General features: G+C 39.3%; 1 protein-coding gene across 1 annotated transcript; it reads right to left on the bottom strand.

The window, feature by feature from the left end:
* Nucleotides 1-550: 550 nt before the first annotated feature.
* Nucleotides 551-19172, bottom strand: LOC148423226 (arginine and glutamate-rich protein 1-B-like). The gene is made up of 4 exons (XM_088414989.1): nt 18637-19172; nt 13952-14177; nt 5088-5171; nt 551-2001 (listed from the first exon to the last, which is right to left on the bottom strand). Exons 1-4 carry the CDS (start codon nt 18960-18962, stop codon nt 1837-1839), a joined length of 801 nt encoding a protein of 266 aa, XP_088271115.1. The 5' UTR covers nt 18963-19172; the 3' UTR covers nt 551-1836.
* Nucleotides 19173-20535: the final 1363 nt, after the last annotated feature.

Below are 20535 nucleotides of genomic sequence, written 5' to 3'. Positions count from 1 at the left end.
TTGCGGTTTTGAAGTAATATGCCCAACACTGTTAGCTACAATGTTTTAGAGTAGAAAATGCTGAGATGTGTTTGGGAGTACAGTCGGGACAATCAACATCAGTAGTACAGTATATAATTCACCCGCGGGCAGAACTATTATGAATACTGGGTTCACAGGCACTGACTTGACAAGATGAACGCATGTTAGTGAAAGCAGTGTATTGACGCAATTTTGAATTTTAATGTCAGGATTCACGCCGCTGAAATAGTCTCGATCATCCACGGGCCTCGAGAGAACCACGATCAGGATGCATGTATCAGCCGGCATCGAGCTATACGTCTTTAAGGGGGCGAAGCGGCTACAGGGTAAGATGCGAACTCAGCAGACAAGCCGTTTTACTGTCTGGTTAGAAATATCAATACCATAAAACTCATAATTAATAAAGAAAGCAGCAATGTGCCAAACTTCATGCAACATATTACACTGTGGAAAGTATTTAGATATTATGTTCCGGCCAAGTCCCTGAAAAGACTGACAAAAAAAAGTCACACTAAAGATGAGGCCAACATGAGATGTCGAAATGGATTTATTGGTAAATTCTTGTGACAACTTGAAAAAGCTATATGAGGAAAATTACATGAAACAGTATACCCACCTGAGGTCAACTCTTCTCTCCCTCGCTCGCGCACACACATGCACACACTCATACGCACACATTCCAACACAAACACGCAAACACACACACACACACACACACACAACACGCAGACACACAAACGTCATATTTACTGACCTAAATCCATGGCTTACCTGAATTTGGCCATCCTCTACCCTTCCAGACTTACCGGGGGACGCAACTTGTGCCAAGTGAATTTACAATTACAGGGCTAAAGAACATAAATGATATACAGTGTGACATTTCTGGGGAAAAAACAACAACCTCCGAGTAATTACTGTGACCTGTTGGACGATAACGGATTGTTTTAAAACAATAAAAGAATGTGAGTTCGCACATCATACCAAGGATTCACAAGATTACATCAAACAGAACAGTTCATTCTCCACAGATCACATTCCTCTATCATGTAAGGAAAAAATAAAATCATACATTGGTTCCAAGGTTTGGTTATGGTCACCTTGAGAGGGAGGCTTCATTTTAGCTGTAATGAAGGAATTCCAGTGAGCTTCTTCTCAACCAAGACTTACGACAACAAAGTCAAAAGACCAGTATGACCATGGCATAAGCAAAGCTTTCACAGAGGGATGCAACTTAATAAGCCTTTCAAGTCTCTGATGTGATTTGTGGCCTAAGTAAGATCATTTTAAACAGAAAGCTAATAATGCAAGGCCGACTCCCAAGCCGCACATGACACTACCGTATTTTCATTGAGACATCACAATTACTCCTATTCATCAGGGACACTTTATAGCCCATTCACTGACCATGTAAGATCTGAGCGGAGCACTGGTGTGCAGTTACTCCTAACATTGAATTAAGACTGATTTTGGAGTATGGGTCACACAAGCGTTCCACATCAGAAGTTCAACATTCCCTAAAAGAAAAAAAAAAAAGAAAAAACAACAAAAGCACAAACAAACTTGAGTTTTAGCTGTAGAGGGAGAGAAAAAAACGGTGAGACGAGGTGTAGTTGGGTCCATCAAGGTCGATCTGTTCCTCTTTGCCAGGATGGAAGATTTGGACCTTCATGCGGGTTTGCAAGTTTAAACACTGGATTTGCACCACTTTTTCCTCTTCTTTCATTCAGCACTTCCAAAATGAAGCGAGCAGGACAACATGGGAGGACTCGGGTTGACGAGGAGAAGAGCTGGATGGGGATGAAGGGGAGCGTTCCTTCAGTCAGCGGCCTTGAGGGAAAAGGAGAGCTTGGGTCTGGACTTGCCCTTGCCAAGGATGATTTTCTGCTCCTCCTTCTGCTGCTTTTGTCGGTCCTGCTCCAGTTTCATTCTTTCTTCGTGAATTTTTCTCTGCTCTTCTACAATGCGCAACTGATCTTCAGCCTGGCAGAAAAATAATGCAGTCGCAAGTTGGAAACCATGCAGACAAGTACAGAACAGAAGACAATACAGTGAACTCTCGTTACTTCGCGCTTCGCCTATATTGTGGAGAGACGCACTGTGAAGGTTTCCTGCATGCCAGACAGACGAGGTCACTATAAAACGCACTTATCACAAACACTCCTCGGATGTCGAGCTGTTGCAGTTCACATATTTACTTGAATCTTAAATTATTAAACCTTATATAGTGACTGCACTATTATCCCTTCCCATCCGGCAAACTCAAGCTTAAGTGGCTATAGGCTCACAGAATGTGCCAGTTGTTTCAGCGGTGCCCGAAAGTTTAAGATGACCAAAGGTGATAAGAGTTTACACTTGAAATTCAAAATTATTACAAAACAAACAGAGAGATTTACAACGCTTTTGCATTGAGGTGTACTGTGGTCTTCCATTTTTCATCTTTACTCATTTCATCCACACTTAACAAGTTACACTGTAAAACTGACATTAGCTACAGCTAACATTGTACATATTCCCATAAAAACACATCTGTAACATTTTGGGCTGTTGCGTCTCACGTGGGTGTTGCTAAGGAGTCGTTCGCACTTTAGCGAGTGGGCGGAATGACATCACAGGAAGCATTTCGCATGATCCCAAGCTAAACTTAATTCAATTTATATGCCTAAAATGATCCCAAAATAAATATTGCTCCCGTGGATGTGTCAATAATTCCTGAATCATTGGAAATGTAAAATTAAAAGGAACAAATTAAACGACCTAAAAGTTCTCTCTTGTACTCATCACCAACACCATCTCAAGGCAAACAAGTGATATACATGATATATTTTGAACGAAATCAATAGCAAAGCATTGAAGAAAGCTGCGTTACATATGCACAATATTTGTGTCTGTTACCATTTTTATGCATTTTTATAATTGAATAATATTCATTTAAAGGGACACTGTGTAAGATTTAGACTGTTTTTCATTATGGACAGCGGGAGGTGCTGCAGCTCCAAATTAAATGATTATAAATGTCAAAAACTTGCCAATAAATGTGTTCTTAATGATCAACAGTATATTTTAAATATAATCATAGGTATGGTTATCATTAAATTATATTACTTAGGGGTTAGGCTCTTTCTCTGCTGAAGCTGCTTTGCCCATGACCTGACTCTGGATAAGATGGTTGATAATGTATGGATGGATAGACAGTGTTCCCTCACTACTTGGCACTTTATACTTTGCTCAGTCTGTGCTTCTTCAGAGAGACACACAGTGAAAGTTTCATGCATGCCAAGCAGACAAGTTGACTGTAATCACACATGCCACGGTCATTTCTCCAACATTGACCTAAAGTAGAGCCCATAAATGACCAATTATGATTACAGGGAGGCAGAGATTAAACTCGAAATTCAAATTTTTTACAACAGCGATCTGTTTTGAACTCAACAGTATTGCTCCAGATGTGTGCACACTTGCATGTGAAGTGGAAACTGCTTGCTGGAGGTACAGCCAACAGCATGGACAAGACTGGCCAAGCAATCAGTCAATTAGCTAACGGGCACTCCTACAAGATACTCAATTGGCTCCCAGAGCAACATCAACCAATTAGTCAACGCCTTACATCATTCTTGTATGTAATATCAACAGCGGCCAGAGGCGGCGCCAAAAAAAACAGAGCTCAAGCACAAACGTATGAACTGGAATTAAATCATCGGGTGCAGTCCACGTGGCCGGTACCAGTTGATCCATGCACCGGTACCGGTCCGCGGACCGGGGGTTGGGGACCACTACTCTAACTGAAGGTCGGTATTATGTTGAAAATATCCATCTATTTTTGTATAAAGGTTCAGTCTGATGAATATAAGACAGTGGTCCCCAACCTTTTGATCACCGCGGCCCGGTCAACGCCTTTCACTTTTCTGGGATGTGACAGAGCCAATACTTTCACCGACAGCACCTTTATTTTTTGCGGCAATACTCGCCTGCAAAAAATAAAACTTTCAATGTCGCAATCAAGTGGCCGAGACCGTGCTAAATACTGTGCTGACAATGCTGCGCTATCCTTAGCTTAGCACAGTAACTACGGTTCAACAGCTGTTAAGTGAAGCAAACGCTGCACATACCAGGTGTCCCAAGTTCTCACTTCCGCCTTTCTACAAGCCAGGTGAGTGCTCTTGCTTGGTTCTGTTTTGTATTGAAAGCTCAGCTGGCCGTGTTGGATCGCTCCCGTGACCGCAAAGCGGCCGCCATGATTCATTCCTGGCCTCTGCGCGACGCGAAAAGCGAAAAAAGTATACTTTACTTCACGCGATGTGACCGCGCGCGGCTATTCGCGTCGCTCCATTCGCGTCCATCACGTCGCCCGACGCGCATTCGCGCCCAGTCGCGCAAACTCCATTGACTACAATACAAAACTCTCCGCTTCTTCGCCTTCGTTCGGTGTGCACGTAGCATTAAACTAAATAATCCCCAAAACATTACTTCGGGTGCAGCCCACGCGGCCCGGTACCAGTTGATCCACGGGGTTGGGGACCACTGGTCTAGACCACTGGTCTAGACACGAGTGAGAACACGCAGCAGGAGGAACACGTTGAGGACAAAACAGACCGTTGGGAAGACGTTACAAGCTGTAACAAACTGGAATTTTGAGTGTAAACTCTGGTTCCCTGTTATGTTTGGATAGCTACGGGCTCTACTCTTGGTCAACGTCCTACGGCCGTTACTCCGAGGGCAACCCCAGCCTTCCATGTTCCCCGACTACGGCCAAGAGATGGAAACAGAAAGGGAAAAGTGTAAACTTACTGTATAATGTTTAATAATTTTAAAACTACTGGCCTGCTATTTTGCGGATTTCATTTCACCATCATCCGCAGAAAACAAGGTCCACTATATATAACACTATATTCCATAAAATAGTGAGTGAATCTAACGTTGTCAGATGGTGAAGGTGGAAAAAAAGCATTAGAATTATTATATAATAAATGTAAACTACTGATGTAAACTACTGATTTCAACCGCACTAGATGTGTGACAATCAACAACAAAAACACCAAAAATAGAATACATTTAGAATTAAATCATACCAGCTTTGCCTGGGCCTCTGCAATCTTACGGTTATTCTCCTCCAAGATTTTTTCAAGCTCCTCCCGCTTTGATTTTTCTTCCTCCTGGATGGGTGACACGATGTCATGTTAGCACACAAACAGGTTAGAGGTGCATCATATCTTCAACACTCTAATGTGCCACACATACATGCACACTCATTTCAAATATTACACCACAGCGAAATTGTTCTTTTGTTTTTGTTTTATAATTTTAAAGTGTTTTGCCGATGACCTCATTGTGGCACTCTTTTCAGCCACTTCGAATAGTTCTAAATTTAGTGTGGGATCACAAGAACCCTTTCCCGTCCAGCTACAGCTGTTATCTTCCCCCCAAAAAATTGCCACATCAAGAGCATTCTGTAGTAATGTGAAAAACTTAATTTCAAATGAATTCAGTGGAATTCCACTCATCACACTCAAAGTAAGTATCAATAACAGACAATCTAGAATATACAGTTACATGTCCTAAGAAAGAAAAATACACAAAATAAAATAGGGAATAGTTTTGGCTCACCAATGTATGTATACCTACGGATTTTCCTTGCCTGTGTACCTACACAACTGGTGAAAGCATTCCGCATAAAACAGTTGTATATTTACTGTCTCGTCCGGACTGTGTGGCCCCTGCAGAGAGAGAAACGCTCCTGGGGTGGGTAGGTAGGTGCGTAGGTAGGTATGGGGAACTCTGCCGGACCGCACCAGCGGTACTCCCCGTTATAACTGATTTCTGCACTGCCAAGCCTGCAGCCACAGCTCGCAATCCATGTACTGTTTTTCGTTTGTGCAACAGCACATCCCCAGATGATAGCAGAGTGAAGGAGAGTACAGCACAACGTGGTGTTTGTGTATGTTCAAGAAGAACCGGACCACGGTAACACTTACAGAACAGGACACAAGTCACAGCTGAGCTGAAAGGCTGCGGGCCAGCTCAGGTCAAGTGCTAGTTAGGAAGGTGGTTACAAATAATATCACTCTTTACAGCCCTAGGGGAAGCAAGTCATGAAGAAAACACAGTACATTTGTTGTTTGAATTTAATTTGTGTTATAAGCAAAAAACAAAAACAAAAAAACATTGGTATCAAATAGAACAAACTAGACAAAAGAAGGTTCTGATAAAAGCAACGTTGTTTGTGTGCATGTGTGTGAGGAAAGTTACTGAACAAGTGGTGACAATTGTGCATCGTCTACAGCTCTCACCCGAGATATAGCCCCTGTGCAAGAAGGGGGAGTTAGGCTTATCTGAATTTGTCTGTAAAATCAACACTCCATAATATTGCATTTGTGGTTCGAGAAAGTTGATATAGTTGTCTGCTTTTACCTCTCAATTTTGAGATCACGATGATTGTTTTATGATGTATTCACTTTCACGGAAATTGAATCACTAATCTTAATTTATTCACTAATCATAGAAATTTTCAAAACGCCAGAAAGTTATTGCAGGAGAGGCCGTCAAAAAGTAATGAGCCCTGTTGAATTTACGAAACAAAGTTACTATTTTTTTAACTTAAATTTTAACATACTGAAAATACTGGTTTAAATATAGATGATTCAAAAATGTCCTAGAATTACATAATTATTGGATGTACGACAAGCAAAAGCATGACTTATTTGTTTCGGAACAGGTACCCAGAACATTTTCAAATGACTGGAAAGTGACTGGAAAATAACTCTATAAGGATCTTAACATGCTATGAATCTGGCTTACTTGTTGGCATCACAAACCTTTGAAATGTCAAGCTTCCTCAACAAACTTGACAGCATTTTCATGGCTGTTCCAAAAAGTTCAACTTTTTTGTGATTGACAAGATTCTCAACCTTTGCCCTGTTTCTTTCTTTGCATGTCGCAGAGATCGCCTGAACGTGCTCCTGGAGAGCCGCTATGTGTGTCTCCAACATCACACCTGACTCAAATAATCAACTCATCAACAAGTTCTGCAGAAGCCTCATAACGATTCTGATCATTTGAATCAGGTGTTTTATAGGAAGGAGATTGAATATATGCAGGATAGCGGCTCTGTAGGACTGGTTGCCTACCTCTGTTTTTTGGTGATTGGTAAAGCTAGTTGCAACAAGCCAAAGAACCTTTTCTAGTCTTTTGTAAACGTTTATTGGTGGTTCTCTTAAGGAATTCAATCACAGCTCTATATTTCTGCAAGGACTTCAATTGTCGGATCCAAAATGGCTGACAGGAAGTAGATACTTTCAAACACATACATATCAGTTTATTTCATATAAACATTTTAAATAGAGTGTTCAGAAATGAATACAAACTACATGTTGGGTCAATTGAAAATTACTTTTAGATTGCCCCTTGTCAAAAGTATTGTTAAAACCAACCTGACACACTATTAGAGATGGGCCAATGAGCAAGTTGACGGTTTACCGCGGTGTTAAAAAGTCAAGGTTTCAATATCCGCTAATACTGTCTAGACCTGGTAATGAGTGTTTTTTTGTTGTTGTTTTCTTAACCTAACAAAGAGGATGTTAAAATGATTGGCTGCTTGCAGAATTGCTCAATAAGCCGCCTCTAAAAATAAGTAGACAGCGGCAACCTTTATTATTTTCCTTTCCTTCGCATGCATGGGGGATGTCTTTGTCTTAACCCCTTTGGACCTGGGCATCATGCTGGGGAACATGTCAATTTTGATGACGTTGCCCACTTTTGGGAGATGATTGGACAAATCTTTACAAATCAAAATCAAGTTGAAAGTTGATGCTGAGCATGCACGCCGTGCTTTTTTGGGGGGATATTACAACATGGCCCTCGAAACGTGACTTCAAAAACTCTTTATTTTTTTTAAATAAGAAACATAATTATGGCTCCTGCTAGTCAAACTTTCTGTATACTTATCTGTTTATGATGGTTATAAGTGATAACATTCCAAATTATTTTGAAAATATATAACAATAATATTTTAGAAGATTTAGAAGACTTGGGTGCCTCACAGTGGACATTTGCGGAAGTGTGGTGCAATTTGGTGATAGATATCACTCGGGCTTTCAGACTTGACTCAAGCTGCCTCTGACAATATCTAGATGGTTGTTTTTTTTTTCCTTCTTGGGATGCATCGAGGCTAAGGGGGAGATCTTTGTCTTAAAAACATCTTACCGGTGATGGGGCACTGAGACTTTCTAAGAACAATTAAAAAATAAGAAGATTAAAAAATTAATTAACTCATTTATTGGTACTTAAACATGGTACATGTTTTTAATGTACCAAATGTTCAATATTTTCTTTAAAAATAAACTAGATTGTGTTCAATGTAAAATAGCAAGTTGTAATTTTAATACCATTTTACCATGACATGTTATTTTTGCTCAAGGTTATCACACCGTCAGAATCTAATATTGGCTCATGCCTATACAGTATTAAACGGACAATGTGTAAGATTTAAACCGTTTTTCATTAAAAAGCTATTATAGTTACGGGCAATGGTAAATTCAGCACCTCCCTACTGTCCGTAATGAAATACGGAAATACGTCTAAATCTTACACATTGTCTCTTTAAGTAAAAAAAGAACAGCTAATTGATTCAGAAGATGCATGGATGACGAGCCATATGTGTTTCCGATTTTTTACTATACCACTACGCTCGAACAAAACAAATAAATTAAATATGGAGTTTCAAAGGCCAGGGGTGTACACGGCTGAATTTCTCTGGAGATTGTAAATTATATATGCTATATTTAAAATACTGTGCATTTTGGGGGCAAGATTTAAGGGGTCGACTTGTCTATCTCTCCTCCAGGATGAGCGATAATATTGCAAAAACAAGATTAACATAAATCTTCGCTTTTATGTTTAATTTAACGTTCAAATTTAGCATGAAAGTAATATCTCACTGTCGGATAACACTTCAATGGAGTTGTAAAGTCATGTTTCCACTAAGCAGCTAAATGTGCCACTGTGGTTCAGAACAGAAACCTGATTAGATTTGCAATTTTTCTGTCATTTGTTGCTGGTCACATGACAGCTGTGATATGTTAATAGTCCGACGCAGCATGACAGTGCAACCTACCCATGAATTCTATGCAAAGACAGACAAATGCAACAAGACGAAAACATTTTTCATCTCTGATGCCTAAAATGAGTGATGGACATCCACCAACAAAAGCCCCTTCCAGACCGCAAGAACTTAATCAGGAGTTTCCTGATATACCCAAGAAGCTTGAGTTCTCCACTCCTTCCACACACAAAAATTTTCCGGACTTGCCATGGTTTGACCAGGTCCTAACTGAGCACCCACTTTCTACTCGGGTCTTTGTCTACCTACCCAGGAGCACTTGAGGGTGCTTGTTGTGCCAACGTATGCCGAGAAGTTGGTTGAACTTCGTCCGTCAATCTTTGTCAGTGCCGATCAGTCAATTTACTTTTCGAAAGTGCTTGCTCTGTCAGAAATTCGTAGCTAGATGGGTTGTACAGCTCTATTAAAGTATATAAATGTATTAGTATCAAGCTAACAAAACTGTATATTCATAAAGAAAACCAGAATTTGGATCCACTCAAACTGTGTGGTGACAAATGTAAACCCTTCTTTTGTTCATCATCCTGCTTTATTGTCTTTCAGTTTTTTATTTTTAATTAGTGAGACTGTTGGATAGTAACTGTAGTGCATTTTTTTCCCTTCATGTCATCAGTCCGATATGAACAAACTACGTCGTCGTCCACTGTCGCTGGGCGTGCATGCAAACTTGTGGGCTACACTTAAGTACCTCGGACCAGCAACCCCTGCTACCAAGAGTTCCTGGGCTTCTTGGTCTGAAAAGGGCTATAAGTAGGGATGTCCTGAGAACATTATATTTGCGATAGAGCACAGGTGTCAAATTCTAGGCCCAGGGGCCAGATCTTGCCCACCACATAATGTTATGCGGCCTGTAAAATGCTAATTTTGACTTCAGGTTTCTGGCTAAAATACCAAATTTGCAAGTTATCGTCAACTTTTACACATTTTTTGTAACCAATACCCCATTTGAACAGTTTTTAGCAGCCTCTGATTTTAAAATGTGTAAATGTGTGATGATCATACTTAAAATTGATTTGAGCACAGTACCAATGGCCCTCCGACAGTAACTACAACGTGGTCATGACAAAAATGAGTTTGACACCCCTGCGATAGTCTAAGTCATAAGTTTTTGATGATCTAACAAAACAAAGTCCCAATTCGAAACGCTGACAATATATTGAGGACAGAAAAAAGTGCACCCAAAATGCCTTATGTTGTACAAATCTATGCCTACATAACACCTCTTAAATAGCTAGTGAGCAGTGATTTCAACGAATTAGCCTAAAACATTACATGTCCCACCTGTGCTTACTTCCATTGTTTCTGTATGTGTGTTTTACGATGTTGTATGGAGTGTTAAAACACCAGGGATGCACCGAATCTTTGGCCAAAGATGGCAAAAATTCCATTTTGGTTTTTGGCCTAGAATAAAACCCAAAACAATACACTCAAAAATTTATGTTGTAATCACGCAAAAACGATGCCAGCAGGCAACTGTCTGAATTTTTCAAGCACACAAACAACAAGGAGTGGGGCGTCCCTTGGTACGTATCTAGTGTAAGCATTTCAAAGTAAAGAAAGGAAAGCACAGCAGAGTTTCTATTTCTTTCCTGGGAATACAGGAAAGCCAAGAAAAGACCCACAGTGGTATGAATAAGTATCTGAACATTTTGGAATTGTTCACATTTCTGAATTAAATCACCATCAAATGTGATCTGATCTTTGTTAAAATCACACAGATAAAACAACAGCGTCTGCTATAATTAAAACCACCTGAACATTTATAGGTTTTCATCTTTTAATGAGGATAGGATGCAAAGAACGACAGAAGGGGGAGGAATAAGTAACTGAAGCCTCTGCCTAAGCATACTTAAAGAGCAATTGAAACCAATTTTTACCAAACAATTTAAGTCATCTGTGTGCCCAATCACTGATGAGTGGCTTAAAACTGCCCTGCCCACAATAAACACACACCTTGATGAGAAGCATTGTCTGATGTGCACCATAGTTTGCTCAAAGGAGCTGTCTGAAGACCTGCGATCAAGAATTGTTGGTTTGTAAAAAGCCGGCGAAGGATACAAAACCATTTCTAAAAGTCTGAATGTTCATCAATCAACAGTCAGAGAAGATGTCTACAAATGGAGAGAGTTTGACACTGTTGCTTCTCTCCCAAGGAGTGGCTGTCCACCAAAGATGACGCCAAGAGTTCAGCGCAGAATACTCAGAGGTAAAAAAGAACCCTAGAGTGTCTGCTAAAGACGTACAGAAATCACTGGCACAGACCAATATCTCTGTGCACGCATCAACTATATGTAAAACATTGGCCAAGAATGGTGTTCATGGGAGGACTCCACAGGGGAAGAAACTGCTGTCTAAAAAAGACATTGTTGCTCGTTTAATGTTCGCTAAAAGACACTTGGACACTCAGAGGTTTTGGCAAAATATTTTGTGCACTGATGAAACCAAAGTTGAATTGTTTGGAAGGAACACACAACGTCATGTGTGGAGGAAAAATGGAACAGCTCACCAACCTCAACACCTCATCCCCATTATGAAGCATGATGGAGGGTGCTTCATGGTTTGGGGCTGTTTTGCTCCCGCAGGGCCTGGACAACTTGCAATCATTAAGTTTATCAGGATGTTTTGCAGGAAAAGGCCCCGAGGCAGTCTGTCAGACAGTTGAAGCTAAAAAGAGGATGGATGCTGAAACTAGACAATGATCCAAAACACACAAGTAAATCAACTTAAGAATGGTTTCAGAAGAACAAAATACACATTCTGGAGTGGCCAAGTCAAAGTCCAGACTTGAACCCCATTTAGATGCTGTGGCATGACCTCAAGAGAGTGATTCATACCAGACATCCCAGGAATCTGACTGAACTACAGCAGTTTTATAAAGAATGGGGCAAGATTAGACCAGATCGATGTGCCCGACTAATCTGCAGCTACAGGAAGCGACTGGTTGAAGTTATTGCTGCCAAAAGGGAGGCCACAAAATATTAAATGTGATGGTTCAGTTACTTATTTCTCCCCCTTCTGTTATTGTTTTCATGCTATCCTCATTAGAAGATGAAAACCTATTATGGTTTGGGTGGTTTTAGCTAAAGCAAACACTGTTGTTTCATCTATGTGATTTTGACAAAGATCAGATCACATTTGATGGTGATTTTATGCAGAAATGTCAGAAATGCCAAAGGGTTCAGATACTTTTTCATAACACTGTACTGAGGAAGAAGGAACGTCATCACATGTTACAGAGCCCAACTTCGAAACAAACACACCATAAGACATGCACAATAACGCAATAGCCGTGGGAGGCTTTTATTTTTAAGTTAAACTTGGTAGTTGTGGTAGTAGAGTGCCTAGCTAGAGTTCTCACAACTCCGTTTTCACATCACATCTTTACCTCTAAGCACTGACTTTAAAAAAGAAATCATACTCAATTGCTGATTAAAGAGGCAAAGACACCACAAATCAATTAAGATGCCTTTATATAATTTGGCACAACCACGAGCTGCTATATACATACAGTGGAGCCCTGGGTTACGATGTCCCTGGCTTACGTTGTTTTCACGTTACGATGTGGAATACTGAGATTTTCATCCCCTGTTTAAGACATTCGTCCCACTTTATGATTAAAATCAACAACTGTCATGAAACCCACTGTGTGTGTGTGTATATATATATATATATATATATATATATATATATATATATATATATATATATAAATATATACACACACACAAAAACACACATTCATAAATAAATACTCACTATTAAAAACAAGCCCGCATCGACCGTGAATAACTGCAAATCCCTCAACAATGTGGGCTTCTTATCAATCTATAAAAGCTGACGGATATCAACAATGATATGTACTGAAATTGCTTATTTTATTACTATTATTTTACTTAATTACTATTCCGTTACTTATGTTTACAATTTCTCATCAAAATAACTAGAGATGTGTCCATTCTAGAGGTTGGTATGACAGTGAATCAAAATAGAGAATAAACCTGTGTTTTATAAAAAGTTTTAACATCTACCATATAAAACTGGGGTACATTAAAATTATTTATCTATTTTAACAATGTGTTAAACTGAATAATAATAATATTCAGCGCTTTAAGTATGCAGTTTTATTTCATTTTTTGTATCATTTACAGAATTGTGAAGGGCGCCGCGTGTGGCATAAACAGTGGAGTGGAAGTAGATTGGCTGCTTCAGGGCGACATACTAAGAAAGTTTAATTTCTTTTCGCTTTTGGCTGATGGTTTTCCATTTTTTGGTTTCAGCCAAACATTTTCATTTCGGTGCACCCCTAGTGAACACTTTAATTTTTCTTTTGGCAATATCTGTGTACTGTAGATTGTGTTGTGTTGCCCTTAAATTTTTAGGCACTGTAATTAAAAAAAAAAAAAAAAATCATAAAACTCCAATCTTTACCATCAGCTAAAAATAATCTAATCGACCCGGATCTCCGGTCACATTATCGGTACATGATGTGGTTTGTACCCCAGCAACAGGAAGCCAAAAAAACAAACAAAAAAGTTTTTTGTTTTTTTTTTAAATCAGTAGACAGCTTTCACGACTTGACATCAGGAAATAATGAAGGAGTTTATCAAACTGACCCACAATGTACAGCTTAATGGAAACAGGGCTCAACAGTCCCATTGGCAGTGAATATTTTAACGCATTGATTTTATTTTCAACAGGACACTGGACGAGGGGCCTTCCTAATAAATGTTCTCAACCGAGTTTCAGATAGAGAATGGTAAATGGTTGGGGTGGTAAGGAGAAAAAGGAGGGGCTGCGTTCCAAACGACCAAGCGTTACCTCTCTGGCCTTTTGTGCTGCCAACTCAGCATGTCGTTGTCTTTCCAGCTCCTCGAGCAGCTGTCGCTCCATGATGCGCTTTGCCTCATCAACGCGACGCAACACCTCCTGCTCAATCTCGTCTTTACGCTTCTCTAGCTCCTCTTCCACCCGCTTGGCCACCAGCTCCTCCACTCGCCGAGCAGTCTCCTCCTCGATAAGCTTTTCTTCAATCTCCTGTTGACGACTTAGGGAACAGAGAAGCACTGGTGAAAATGACTTTATAAGATTTGGCAAAAAAAAAATATATCCAAGGGAAAGGAGATATAGCTAATAAAATATCATTTATGTTTTTTCTTGTTATTCTGAACAGTTACAATTTTAACCAAATTTTATTCAAAAATATATTGCGTGTAAAAACAAAACATGAGCATTAGCTTCTATAGAAAAAGACTTGATGGACCCTATATGCACAGATAAATTGCTCAATAGTCATTTGTCTTTTTGAGGAAAACGGAAGGATGAAATATATTTTTCGATTTTTTTTTTAGATTATATTTTTAAATAAAAAGGCACTGTGTGGATCCACTTTCATGTGTGCAAACACTTTATTTGTGTTTTTAGTATGTTTTGTGGCAGCTCGTGGCGCAGTGATTAGCATGTCCATCTCACAGTTCAGGAACCCGAGTTCAAATCCACCTCGCTCCGGTCTTCCTGTGTAGAGTTTTCATGTTCTCCCCGAAGCCCACATGGGTTCTTTCCGGGCACTCCGGCTTCCTCCCACACTCCAAAAACATGCATGGCAAGTGTATTGGACATACTAAATTGTCCTTAGGTGTGATTGGGTGTGTGAATGGTTGGTTGTCTCTGTGTGCCCTGCAATTAGATGGCAACCAGTTCAGCGTGCCACCCCCCTATTGCCCGAAGTATGCTGGGATAGGCACCAGCAAGCCTGCGACCTATGTAAGGATAAGTGGCTCTAGAAAATGGATGGATGGAATGTTTTTGTCATGTGTATTAGTTATTCACCCTATACCACACAATGTTGCTTTCAGCAAACAAACTGAATAAATGTTAATAGCTTCGTGTGTATTTGCGGAAACTAAAGAAAGCAAGATTTTTCCCGAAATCTCAAGATGTAGTCAAGATCTCCAGTGCACCCATTTTCACAAATTCAGTTCACTTGCATTGGAAAGGAGAGGTTGCATCACACTGTTGCACCAGTCTTCCTGCTAAAAAGATGTTCCACTGTGTGCGGTTCACTAGATTTGAAGTAAGTGTGAAAAAAAATTGTTGAGGAAATAGATATTGTTCTAAAGACAGTGCAAATTTGTTCAGGATTGATTCTACAGATCTTAATTTCTGTATGTTGCTTCAAACCAACACAACTGCCAACACAACCAGTCACACTGTTAGCATACTAGTTCAAGTTGTGCTTTGCAGTTGTGTAGTTCTTTCGTAATCTTTGTTTTTGTATATCTGTTGAAATGTAGACATTAAAAAGTAGTACGTTGTTCAAATTTATGTACGATTTTTTCTCATTTTCCAACATTATTTTAGCATAGGGTGGCTTGGTGGCGCAGTGAATAGCATGTCCGCAACACAGTTAAAGGGACCTGGATTCAAATCCACCCAGCTCTGGCCTTCTTGTGTTGCGTTTGTATTTTCTTCAAGAGCCTGCGTGGGTCCTTTCCGGGCACTCTGTCTTCCTCCTACACACCAAAAACATGCACGGCAGGTGGACTAAGTGTGATTGGGTGCGTGAATGGTTGTTGGCCAGCAACCAGTTCAGGGTGTTCCACGCCTATTGCCCGAAGCCAGCTAGGATAGATACCAGCAAGTCTGTGAGGATAAGCAACTCTAGAAAATGGGCTGGATGGATATTTTAGCATAGAGATGACAAAATAATCATGACTACAACACTTATATATTTAGAATGGTAATAGGCATCTCTTTTTGCTCTAATGCTGTTGTGAATTTCTCCCGCAAAATGCTTGTATATCTCCAACAATTCAAGTGCATATTTTGCAGTGATTGATGCAAAAACTTTCTGTGGCTCGCATTTCCACAATATTCCATCTGACTCAAAAGATGGAAATCTAGATTTTCATAGTGATCAACATCCTTGTTTATCAAACAAGAAAAGAAGAATGCCTGATATGAAAAACAAAAGACATCAAGGAAATTTCGTAATAGGGCCTGATTTTACAAGGACAAAATTATCAGCATGATGAAGGAAGGAAACTGATCGACTACGACAGAGAGGTCTTTTTTTTTGTTGAAAAGATTTTAAGCGCAGTTCATTCAACATTCTATTTCATCATTTGCTCAGAAGCGGTTAACAAAACATTTCTCATACTTCATGTTTTGACTGTCACTGGAAAGATATATTTGGACAAATGAATTTATTATTGCTACTTGTTGCACAGTGTTGCTTTGAGGAAACAATGTTACTTTGAAGCAACAATCATAAAAACAAATATGTAAATCCAACATATGTTTTTAAACCTTAAAGACATCTTTCCTGCACTCAAACAAACTGGTTTGTGAACTGTTTTTTTCCACAAAAATATGTAAGTGTGTGCCATATACAGTAGGTTTAAAACAATCGTAACAAAATTGATTTAAAATACTCTGGAAATCAAGTGTTGCTTGATTAGCCTATATTAAGGGTGATGTAATGTATGTGTGGATTCTTAAGCTTTGGTGCCATATTGATGTTATTATGACGCATATTTACATAGGGAAAATATTACATTACATCTGTAGTGAAGGGGGATATGTAAAAAATATTCAATATGATATGGCCCATATTTATTGTAATGATATAGTTTCACTTTTCTACATAGAAAACACTGAATGCTTACATTTTCTTACTTGAAGTGATTCAAAACAGATGTGAATTACATGAAAGTTGCATCCAGTAAATTTGCTCAATAAAATGAGCAAAATGTAAACAAGTGGCACAGTGGTCTACACATTTAACAAAAAAGAAGATAATGCAGCATGAAAATCAAGTTTGACAGGAAATTATTTTCAAAATTAGATAAAAGTATTTCTATGCAGTTTAGCGCTTTAACGTGGATCCAGCAACACCATTGTGAAGTTTAATCAATCTCACAAGAAAACTTATTCAGTTTTATCGCAGTAACAATCAATTCGCTTAACAATTAGCATGGCTTCTCAGTCTTTCCCTCTTTTAATTACTCCCAGTAATCCTTTCAGGCCATGATTACTGATTTGTACTTGACTTGCACCCAAACTAGCTGCTGCAGCATCTCGCCTCATCCTGCTCACAATACGGCTGCAGATAATGTTAGAAGCACAAGGAAGCCTCTCGGGACCCTGCCTGTCTGATGAGTTGAAGATGCAACTTCTTGCATTTTGGCGCTGCTGTTTTTTTCTTCTTGCTCCTCCACTGTCAAACTGGAGCGTGTGCATTTGGGTGTGTGTAACCTCACAGCAGCGTGTCAGAAAACCATGCAAGCTGCCATTAACAACCCCATAGACGTAAATGTTGCAGGAACAAAAACTCTTTGGTAAAGATTCTTATGCTTACTGAATGCAAACCGTGCAGAAATCTTTGTTTAAAATATTGTAAATGACAATAAGGATTTACAAATATCTATCATCATGGCAATAAATACTGTTATAGCACCCAGCGCTAAGCCTTTGCAGCTGTTACCAAAATGGCTAAGCTGAGTTAGAGCAACTCTGCTGTTATGCCATCAAATCACAGGGCCACCAACACACCATCATTTAATTTACTTAAAATAAATAAATGAATCTACTTCAATCACCGATTGGGGACGCTAGGACACTGCTAATTAGTTGCACCGTCATAGTATGATACAGCACAAGTCTTCGGCACTAAAATTAGTTGCTAAACATGTATGTGGTGCACTTGGTGCATTCAAACACAGTAATGACACAAAAAAAAAATCAGCACTAAAATTAGCTGCTAAAAATGTAAGTGGTGCACTCTGTGCCTACTAACAGTAAAGACAAAAAAGTCTGTCAATGCCTTGAATCTTAACTGCAAATGTCTAACTAATGTGGGCTTCCTAATAAATTATAAAACCTGACATTCTGAAGAACAATGGGGTGAGATTATTTTGGATATTTTACTTAATTACTATTAAAAAGTCCGTATAGTCACTTAAATCTAGTCACTATATTAATACTGATTCAAAATGACGAGGCTTTGGTCTTCCATTCTAGTGGTTGGTATATCAATGAATTAAAAAAAATTAGGTACAAAACCTGCTCTAGTAATATATCGTTATCATACGCTGGTGTTTGATTTATTTGCATCAATTACTAACAAACCTAAGTAGTGTGGAATCCATCACTATTTCGACATTGATGACAGAGAATCACAGAAATAATGCAATGCGGCTACAGTATGCGTAATATTAATCTACACTGATTCATTGAACGATCAACGTTAGCGCAAACAATCCGTAGTCGAAGTGAGACGGAGATACCATTGACCTGACGAATATAAATTAGAATAACAATAACTGAAATCAAGTATAAACTTGGCAATTGTACAGATTAGCCCACGAGGCCTTGCCCAGCCAAGCCCTGGGCTAAGGGCTACCGTTGTCAAAAGCACAAAGCTAACTTAGCATATTAGCTTAGCATGTAGTCCATCATTTAAGTGACGAGCCGCCGTTTACGAATGTCTTGTACAATATACTCACATTTTTCTCTGCCGTTCCATTTCTGCTTTTCTTTCCTCTTCCTCCTTTCTCTGTTTCTCGTCAAGGGCATTCCTCTTGCTCAATGTCCTTCCGAAAATGTCGATGCGCTCTGGCGGGGATGCTGCTCTGTCCCTTCGAGATGAGGTTGTGGCAGACCGGGAACGAGAACGTGAATTTCTGCGCCTGTTTCTCTTCGATTCTCTTGACTTCGAGCGCTTCTTTGACCTCTCCCTGTCTCTGGATCGCGACCGACTTCTTTTCTTGCTGTGTTTGCTGCTTTTGGAGTGTTTGGACCGGGATGAGCTTCTGCTTCGTGAGCGGCCCATGTTAACTACTCCACTCGAGCGCTAACTAACAAGTAAGCCGTACGTCTTATGCGTGGGAACTATCTTCAGTTGGGTATCAAACGCCCTTTCTTAAGTTTTTGTTTAAAATTATCAATCGTAGCCAGTTTAAACAGTTGTTATTAAACAGAAATTATCATTCGAAGGCAATTGATTGAAGCTTGCTAGCTTGTATCCAGCAAAGATGGCGATTTGACGAATACTATTTTCCCATCATGCACAGCGGCGTTCGTTTGGAATCGTGTTTCTTCGGGACTTCTTAACCAATGAATTGCCATTGTCGGAATCACCAAAACGGCCGAGTGCTGGCATCAGGGAAGGTTGGAAATTTGTAATAGACCGGGTTGCGAAGGGGGAAAGTAAAAATAAAAAGGACCCGACGTCACCGTCCGGTTTCAGTCTGGGTCACTCGACTGAGTCGACCATTGAGACATAGGTCGTAAATTGCAAAACATAATTTACAAGATTATATTCATCATCATATATTTACTGTATCTATATTTATCGTTGCATTTCTTTGCTTATCGAAAATGACTCAGTGATTTGTACTGACTGTTTAGTAATTTGGTAAATCATGATGTATCTTAAATTGTACATAGTTAATATCACACCTTTTCATCTTACAGGAACCTCAAAGCGCTTCACAATCGACAACTCATTCACCTACTGATGAGGCCGCATCAGAAGCAACTGGAGGTTCAGTATCTTGCTCAAGGATAATGTTATGTGATCCCAATGGCAGGTGATTAATCCCACTTTTGTAGTGCGATACGACCGCTAAACGAGAGCCACACCGCAGATGTGAAGTGCTTTGAAGGTAAGATATTCCTTTATTTATGCAGTATAAATAAAGGAAATTATGAAGTTGTTTCCATTCACCTGGAACTAGAAAAGGTACATTTGACTTTCAACCTTCGTTAAATCCAAAATGAAATCTCACAAAGACCCCATAAATCAGGGGTGTCCAAATTTTTTGCAAATGGGGCCAGATTTGGTGTGGTAAAAATGTAGGGGGGGCCAACCTTGGCGGGCATTCTTTACATATAACAGCAATTAATTTAAATACATTTCAGCGAGCCGTTCTATGTTTAACATTTTCTTTTTTATTTTAATTTCTTCTATCTTAATTAAGCATGTGTTTTGGTTCATTTGAAACGTGCATATCAAAATTGAATTGACACTAAATATTGAAATTGAATATTCACTTAACTTCACTTTTTTTTAACACTTTAACTTTTTTGTAACAGTTGAACAGAAGTAATTGTACTCTTGGGTGCAAATTACATTTGAAACATAAAAAAATGTCTCATCATGGCAGTTTAATATTTATAAAAATTGTAAACACAATAACAGAGAAATGAACAAGTTATAGTCATATCAACAAGTGCAGGGCTCATTTAAAATATGACATTCGTTGAATGTTGATTGGATTTTTAAATGGGTATTATTCTGGAGTGAAAAGTTTAAAAAAAAAATGTTTTCAGACTGATCGTAAATGAGAAATTACTTGTCCGCATGAGTGTGATGGGTGAAACGAGATCTGGAGTGCAGGACA

This window comes from Hippichthys cyanospilos, chromosome 5 (genome assembly GCF_059441005.1).
Source record: "Hippichthys cyanospilos isolate Australia breed blue-spotted pipefish chromosome 5, RoL_Hcya_1.0, whole genome shotgun sequence".
NCBI lineage: Eukaryota > Metazoa > Chordata > Actinopteri > Syngnathiformes > Syngnathidae > Hippichthys > Hippichthys cyanospilos.
The sequence above is the reverse complement of the archived record's forward strand: the minus strand, read 5'-3'. Positions and strand labels throughout refer to the sequence as shown.

Coding starts and splice junctions, on each gene's coding strand:
- LOC148423226 (XM_088414989.1), bottom strand. CDS start 18,962: ATGGGCCGCTCACGAAGCAGAAGCTCATCCCGGTCCAAACACTCCAAA. Junction 14,178..18,636: donor ATGGAACGGCAGAGAAAAAT/GTGAGTATATTG, acceptor CTGTTCCCTAAG/TCGTCAACAGGAGATTGAAG. Junction 5,172..13,951: donor CAGCACAAAAGGCCAGAGAG/GTAACGCTTGGT, acceptor TCACCCATCCAG/GAGGAAGAAAAATCAAAGCG.